The sequence below is a fragment of the Hylobates moloch genome, unplaced genomic scaffold, assembly GCF_009828535.3.
Source record: "Hylobates moloch isolate HMO894 unplaced genomic scaffold, HMol_V3 SCAFFOLD_10, whole genome shotgun sequence".
Lineage (NCBI taxonomy): Eukaryota > Metazoa > Chordata > Mammalia > Primates > Hylobatidae > Hylobates > Hylobates moloch.
In genome coordinates this window covers 73,922,708-73,931,496 of record NW_026652285.1, presented here as the reverse complement: position 1 = coordinate 73,931,496, position 8,789 = coordinate 73,922,708, and the positions used below count along the sequence as shown (strand labels likewise).

The 8,789-nt window shown below is 41.5% G+C and overlaps 1 protein-coding gene across 1 annotated transcript in view; it reads left to right on the top strand.

The window, feature by feature from the left end:
• Positions 1 to 719: 719 nt before the first annotated feature.
• Positions 720 to 8,789, top strand: part of GRIN3A (glutamate ionotropic receptor NMDA type subunit 3A) — a 163,697-nt gene continuing 155,627 nt past the window's right edge. The window contains exon 1 of the mRNA XM_032164708.2: positions 720 to 2,102. Within this exon, the coding sequence (XP_032020599.1) occupies positions 1,404 to 2,102 (699 nt within the window). The 5' untranslated portion in view covers positions 720 to 1,403. The remainder of the gene's footprint in view (positions 2,103 to 8,789) is intronic.

Genomic DNA, 8,789 nt, shown 5'->3' with positions numbered 1-8,789 from the left:
TGCCCTTAACTGAAACCTTCTAGTTTCAGATTATTCAAATCATGAAGGAAAAGATTAGATCACATGTTAACTTCACTGTATTACCATACAAATGAAATAACTTAGTACAAACTGTGATCTGGGGACTCTTTATTTAAACTGGGAACTGCTGTTGACTGCATTTTAAACTCTAAAAGTATTTTGAAACTCTTTAATTTCTTGAACTAAAAAAATTGCTTTGAATTCACTTTGTTTTAATTCTGAGAACCTAAAAATAGGGATTCTCTAAAAAAAAAAAAAAAAATGCAAAGGCCTACATGCCATAGAGAAAGAAGCTGAGGAGATAGAAATGTGTAAATAATATTTACTTTAATACCCTTAGCTAGAAAAACCTTAAAAGCGACACATCTAGAAGCTCATTAAGTCACAGCCTCTTTGAACCTATTTCAGTGAACCACCGAATTTCAGATCCCTCAGGTGCGACTCCGAATTCAGAATTCTCACCAGCTCAGAGTCCTTTTTTCCTTCTTAGGTTTTAGTGAATTTTGCAAACTACGACTCCCAGCCTTTGAGGGTAAAGGACTTTCCAGGGGCGCGGGATGTGCCACTCGGGAATCTCACCAACAGTGGGCGTTTAGCGCAGCCAAGCGACAGGCAGGCGCCAGGGCTCAGCTACAGGGAGGCGCCGGCTGAGGCGGGGAGAACTTTGGCGCTTGGAGCAGAGCCACCCTTTGCTGGCCAGTCGCGTTGCTCCTCCGAGGAAGCAAGCTGAGGTGGCGACTCGGTGGAAAAATAACGAAAGAAAGGCATAGAGGAAGTAGCGAGAGAAGAGAGAAAATGAAGTCAGCGCTGGAGGAGCCTGCAGGAGGGTGGCCGACAGTGGAGCAAGGTGGATTTGGCTTCTTTTCCGCACCCCGGGCGTGAACGCCCTCCCCAACGCGACCCCAGGAAATAAGTGGGTCTCGCCTGGGCAGAAAAGGAAAAGAATCCAAGCGAGAGCGCGTCGCTCCTCTGTCACTGCTGCCCCCGAGGAACTCCGGCTGCTTCTCAGCCCGGCCGCTTCTCAGCCCGGCCGCCACGCGGGACTGGACGCAGTGCCCGAGGCGACCTGCAGATGGGGCGGGCAGGGAACGGGCGCTCCAGCCGCGGGTGACAGGCGCCGGCCCGCCTGCCTGCCTGCTCAGCGCAGTGACCGGGCGGGCAGAGGATGCCAGGCGGAGGGACCTGGGAGCGGGATCTGAGACTGCCGGGGGCAAGCTAGGCTCCAACTTGCATGGCCTAGAGACCGCTCCAGCTCCTGGGACTGCTTCACCGAGTGGAGTGAAGCTGCGCGCGGGACCTGGAGGCGGAGACCTCAGGCAGCGGCTGCAGAGGGGCAAGCGGGGCGCAGGAGGGGGCGCGCTTTCTCCCTACGGGTCTCAGTAATGAGGAGACTGAGTTTGTGGTGGCTGCTGAGCAGGGTCTGTCTGCTGTTGCCGCCGCCCTGCGCACTGGTGCTGGCTGGGGTGCCCGGCTCCTCCTCGCACCCGCAGCCCTGCCAGATCCTCAAGCGCATCGGGCACGCGGTGAGGGTGGGCGCGGTGCACTTGCAGCCCTGGACCACGGCCCCCCGAGCGGCCAGCCGCGCTCCGGACGGCAGCCGAGCAGGAGCCCAGAGGGATGAGCCGGAGCCAGGGATTAGGCGGCCCCCGGCGCCCTCGCCGGGCGCACGCTGGTTGGGGAGCGCGCTGCATGGCCGGGGGCCGCCGGGCTCCCGTAAGCCCGGGGAGGGCGCCAGGGCGGAGACCCTGTGGCCACGGGACGCCCTCCTATTTGCCGTGGACAACCTGAACCGCGTGGAAGGGCTGCTACCCTACAACCTGTCTTTGGAAGTAGTGATGGCCATCGAGGCAGGCCTGGGCGATCTGCCGCTTTTGCCCTTCTCCTCTCCTAGCTCGCCGTGGAGCAGTGACCCTTTCTCCTTCCTGCAAAGTGTGTGCCATACCGTGGTGGTGCAAGGGGTGTCGGCGCTGCTCGCCTTCCCCCAGAGCCAGGGCGAAATGATGGAGCTCGACTTGGTCAGCTTAGTCCTGCACATTCCAGTGATCAGCATCGTGCGCCACGAGTTTCCGCGGGAGAGTCAGGTGAGAGGAGTCTGGTGCGTGGAGTGGAGACGGGCGCTGCTGGGGGCCGAGGCCATTGCATGAGGGGAGATAAAACGGCTGGGTAAAGTCTGAGGGGAGTTGTTGCTTTATAACTTTGATATTGTTTAACGATTAGGCCATGTTCGTAGGTGGTAGGTAGAAGGACATTAGTAGAAGTAGAATAAAACATTTTAAGCGCGGATGGAAATAAAACGCGCAGAGAGGTCGCGGCTGGAAGGAAAGAAGTGGGGAGAATATGAGGGAAAATCATATTTTGACCCGCGGGGAGAAATCTAGTAGATGCCCGACGGGAAGTAGAAGTCGAGGTTCAGGACCGTGGAGAGTGGTCGAGTTTCTGAAGACCGACAAGAGCAGGGTATGGGGGTGGGATATCCCTGACTCCTGGCTAGGTGTCACACTCCCAAGAGGAACTCTGACAGCATGTGTCGGAAAAGCAGCATCTGCTCTCTCTGACTTCTTCGGAAGGTGTGCCTGAGCCTTAGGCAATGGTGTAGGGAAGAAAGCACATCGGTCTGAATTCCTTTGGGTAAATAGAAAATCTGCACCTAGTACAGAAGCCATAGGTAAAGAAGAGTGGTGAATTAGTCTCGGATATTGGAAAGCATTAGAAATATATAAAAGTGTAAAGATGGACGGGGAGATTTATTTGGGGATTGTTTCTTTGTCCCTACTTTCCTTCTATGTAATGTGGACTCAGAGGCTGGTATTCAGTTGCTGTGTTCAGCCCATTTCTGTCCGCATCATCTAAGAATTTTAAAAAAAGGAATTAAATTATTTAGTGTTTTATTAAAAAGGCTAAATATATTTTCAATGAAAGAGCTATTTGTGAACTTAACGTTGACAACTAATAATGAGGAGATGAATATTTAAGGACAAGACAGAGTCCTTTTAGTAATGAGTTTTCTGCCTTTTGTATGTTACTTTTATCATAATCTCAAGCTGTGTTAAGCCTTGCACAAAGTATCTATGAAGCAAATAGGTAATTGGCATGGGCCCATTTTAAAGACTGAGAAGCTGACAAAAGTCCAGGGACTCGATCAACATTGGTCAGTGTACTAGTAAAAAAGTCCACACTCTGGAGGATTTCTGACTCTACATCATTTTCACTCAACTCTTGCAGCTGGAAAAATACGTATTTCCAATCTTCTTCCACTTCTGATATATGTGCCGAGATAAAAACTAAAATGAGTAAGGGCAATATACAGTGGAAAGTTTGATATCATCTATGCATAAATTGTCAAGGGAGTACTAAAGATTTCTTTTTCTAGAAAAAAAAAATCTCACATTTTTAATCTTAGGAAGGTTGAGTACAAGCCATTTTCAGCAGTTGCCCAGAAGATTCCTAGCCGAACTACAGAGATTTGATCTGTAGAGTGCAGGCTAATTAACTTTTATATAAAATATTTCTGTCACCTGAATCTGAATGGTGTAGGCAGCAGATGGGAAGGCACGGAAAACATAGGTACACAATGCTGCCAATGACCAAAGTGTTATAAACATGAAATTGCATCCATAGGGTGCATCATGATTAATATACATGCAGAATCGGATCTAACAAAATGCAGGAGTCAGCGTCACTTGCTTCTCATCATTGCTTCTTTATTACCTAATACTTCGTAAGTGGCCAATAGTGGTCACAGTCCCCAGACTCCTTTTCATTTGTAGATTGTTTGGCAAGAGTCTTAAGTAGCAAGAATTTTTCACCAAAATTCGTGTTCCTTAGTTAGAAGGGAAGTTGTGTTCTAGAATGGATGTGTGCAGCATACAGCACATTACAACAAGGGGACCAGAAAAACCATGAAGCAGAATCCAGAATCTGTAAACTTCAAAGCTCTAAGACCAGGGGTGGTGGGGGGGAATAAAGTCCTCCAGGGACAAGCTGACAATAAAATAAATACTCTGTCAAGCACATTTGCTTCTGTATTTCAACTCAGAAACATATTTTAAATCACTGTTGTCACTGTTACTTTCATGGCACACATCTTGAAAGGGAGAGATTATTATATTAACTCAGATCTAGTTTGTTCAACTGACTACATTTTCTTTCATCTCCCTTTTTATTTTAAATTCAAACATATCTAACTTGTCTTTCTTTTGGTATATCATTTAAATGTCATTCTATAATATTCTGTATTAAGAATGTTCTGGTCAATGCCAGGTCACTGTAATATGTAATTTTGAGATGACCATAATCTGCTTTCAGTGAAAATAATAACTGATGTTTCCCTTGCTTCTCTGGAAAAGTGGACCTTCCTCTAATGCAGTGATGTGATTTTTAAAAACTTTCTACATATAAAAGGATGTCAAACTCATTTTACACATTAAATAAAATTGACTTAATCTAGCAACCATCCTCGGAGTCTACTGCCCAGTGACCTAATTTGTTGGTTGTGTGCGGCTCCCTGAATAAAGGATTCTAGAAGAAAGTGGACTTTTTCACACAACCAAGTAAAATAAAATTTTGTATCTTACTTAAATCAAAATTGCTTTCAGAGCAAGAGCAGCAACAGCTGTTTTCTCTCACTTTCTTTTGGACTGCTGATTACATTCATCTGAAGGTTTTAATTAACGAGCAATAGTTTTGGTAACATCCTGCCACAACTCTTAAATGGAAAGAGCTGCCACTGAGATGGACAAACCAACTATTATGCGAAAAGCTTAATAGTTTTATTTCAATACACTATGTATTCAAAATAAGATAATCACATAAGATCATCACCTTCTAGGGGGTCAGCTTCTTTCAGGTAGGGAAATTCATTAAAAGTAAGTTAGTTAACTACATACTTTTGGAAAACATGTATATTATAACTGCATAATAAAAGCTTAATAAAACATTAAACATAGGATGGAGTCAAAGCAGTTTTCCATCAAAAGAATTCTGACTTCACTACAACACTTAAACCCCACTTGAGGCTAACCCATTTTATTAAAATGATTACTTCTTTGTTCTAAATTCTATTCTTATGACCATCAAATAATGATGCTGAATATGAATCTAATTCCATTTACACTTAAATTAAATTCCTGCAGTTATACTTTCTTCCTCTCTCCTTTCCATATGACTTTTTCTTCTACAGGTTTTGTGTAGTTTCTTCAAAGTTAACTTCCTAAAGTTTACTTGCTGAAGTAGTGACAAGTACACATTTTTTAAAAAAATATACACCTCATGTTAACTTTATATTGGTTCTATTAGGCAGAGTTAATGATGTAATATAATTGGCTTAGATCCAAATCCATGCAATTAAAAAGTGACTGCACAGCCAGGCATGGTGGCGCCTGCATGTAGTCTCAGCTACTTGGGAGGCTGAGGCAGGAGGACTGCTTGAGCCCAGGAGTTCCAGACCACCCTGGGTGACATAGTAAGACCCCGACTATTAAAAAAAATTTTTAATTAAAAAAAAAGTGATCACACTACTGTTTTCAACACTCTTGTTGAATACACCAACCACAACTTTGCCTGCTTCATGAGCGATATGTACTAACAAATTAATATATGCTTCTGTCATGGAAATATAAGTGTTTCAGACTGTGCATTTTCTCTGACAGTACAGGACTAAGCACTGAAGCCTATTTATTAGAATTTGGCTAACACAGCACTATTTTTGCATGGCACAGGGGTACCTCATGAGGGGACCAGTAAGGGATATTTATTTTTAAAACATCTGCTCTCAACTGTGTTGGCTTTCTTTGACTTGCTCTATGCAAAGCACAGCTCTTTCTCATCTGCAAGAAATGTATTCTGCAATTCATGATGAATATCTGATAGTCGCATCTAATTGTTGCTGACTTAAAGATAAACAATTTCAAATTAAATGTCAAGTGATGCAAAACTTTTTAAAGCAGTGATCTTTTACAGGTTCCTCTTGAAGAACAGAGACCTGGCATTAACTTGGAAGTATTTTTTAATTTAGTTATTTACTTACAATATGTATTCGTTTTTCTAGATAAGTGGAGCAAAGGAGACTAGCAGGCACCATTTATTGAGCAATTAGTTTGTCTCTCCCACTTTTCTTTGCGCGTGCCAGAAGAGTATCACTTAATCCATGAAGAATATATTTGCTCTTGAATTTTGTCTGACCATTATATCTTAGAGTTAATTTATGATCGAATCAGCTGAGCTATCTGAAGACTAATGCCAATTTCTAATTCCTCATGTTTTATCTTCTGGTGCTGCAGAAGGCAACATGGATTTTGTGCCATTAGATTTTATTTTATAAATAACCCCCCAGTCAAATTCCAACCACAATAGTTAAAAGGGCACAATGTAATGAAAAGCATATGAAATAGTGGCCAAAATGTTCCCAATCTGCCTGTTTCGTTGCAGATGTTCCCAATCTATCTCTTACTAGCCACGTAATTTTGGGCAAGTGACTATCTCTGAGCATCTACACTTATCAATCAAAAGAAGGTACTTTACCAATCTGACAAAGATGTTGTGAATCAAATGAGAAAGTAAAAGTACTTTGGGAAAGTTATAGTGTTACCCAAATAACTAGTGGAGAGGTGTTGGTCATTATCTGATAAGAATCACTTAAGTGTTAAAGTTCAACTAATTTTCTATTAGAAATTACTAATCAAAATGAGATATGATTCACATGTAAAATGTTTCCATTCACCCTCACACCTTCCTCTTTACCCTCTCCCTCATTTTTTTTCTCTTAAAAAAAAAAGTGAGCTTAGAAATAAAAAACTAGGTTCCTACGTAGGTTGCACACTTGCCTGGAAAAAGAAGACATGCCACAGTACTGTTTCTGTATTAACAGCAACTTTTAACCTGTGGCATATCTAACACAGCTTCTAGAGCCTTAAGTCCTTCCATAGAAATATCATTAAGATCCCCAAGATATTTGAGAAATGTTGGTCCTTCACATTGCTCATAAGTTTTTTCTATAGGCAAACTATCATTCAGGAAATTATGACCATACAGAGTCTACCCCACTCCCACGCCTATTCCACCAACTACACCACAAAGCAAACATCCAAATTTTTTCATAGCAAGCTTTCTTGATAAGGAAAGCAGTGTGTTGATTCATACTGACCTAAGCTCCTTATCTCATCATGGATATATAATTTACAAACCAGCTACTTTGAGTCCCATTGCCCTAGATAACCGTATACTCTCTTAGGAAAGTATTGCTCATTTTAGTGGCAACAGTAAATATAGAGATGAGAAATCTCATTGTCTTTTCTTCTGCTAGCTCTGGCTACTGCCACATATAAACAAGAGCAGAGGACCTATGTGGCACCAGAAATGTGATGCTAAATCCATAAAACTAGGCAAGAAGAAAGAACATCTCTTAGCATCTGCCATATTACTTTTTGAGTGAATGTATGAATGACAAACTCATAGAAATCTTTAACCTCTCAGTTGTCTTTTGCTGATATTTTCTCTATGAGATCACAGGAGAAAAGAGCAATGGGGAAGAGGTGAGCTAAGAGTAAGCCAACTCTCTTTGTTTCCTTCTCCTTTCCTCAACCTGACACCTCAGCCAAATTCTCAGATATTTTATTTAATTGTGTAAGATTCATGCACTTTCAGGGAGACAGTCAACTGTATTTGATCTTCTGCCTTGAAAAAGTGGGTTGATCCCTGACCTGGCTGGCATTATGTCATGAGGAGTAAACGCTGACATTGAAAGGCTGGTGTCTGATTGGCCAGGGCTGGTTTGTTAATGGAGATGAGCCTGCAAGAGTTCATGTGGTAGAGAATTAAGCAGGATGACTCCTTTTTTAGTCAGGATGAATTACACCTCATCATTATTCATTTGAAACATAGACTTAGGAAGAATTTTAATCATATATATTTTTGTAGCATTTATGTTTTTCAAGGCCTTTTCACAAATGTGTTTAAATAATCTCCCAACAGCCCTGTAAAGTAAATGACTATGAATAGACAAAATATGGAGAAATAGAAAGAACTATGCATTGTAGGAAGTGATAAGCCATCCAGAAGAAAAACAGACTAATAGCACCTTCTTAACTTAGTCTATTTGTCAGCCTTCAACCAAAGAACAGATTGGATCCATCACAGCTTTTGTAATAGCCCAGAAAAAAAAAGGGATAAAAGACAGAAGTATCTACTTCCAGGTTGGACTATTAAAAGCATATTATATAATAATGTTCAAAACGATGGGAATTTAATTAATTGAATCATAATCTTTTAACGGAGGACAATGTACTCATTCAAAATGAGGATATATTTATTGACACAGAAAGATAGAACAATTTTACAAAAATGTATGTAAAGTATGACCTTGTTCCTGTAAAATATGAAGTCTAGAACTTTATAAAAATCTTAACAGGGATTATAGAGGGTGAAAGTCTACATTTTTCTCTATTCATGCTTCTATTTTTCTAAAAATAATCATTTTTACCTACAGAATTAAAAAATAATAAGAGAAAAAAGATAAGTTGTCTTTACACTTTCTCATCTAGACTTTCAATACTTCAGTATGAAAATACATATTTTAGAAAGAATAAATTGTAGTGTATGTTTAAATTTATCAAAGCCCTCTCTCATCTCTTTTATAATTTTATCCTCACAGTGACTTTGTGAGGAGAGCCAGACAAATATTATTACCGTTATAATGTAAATGAGACAATTATAACATATGATGGAGGAAAGATAAGGTGGGAGTTAAGAGATTACATTTTTGAGAAGCTCAG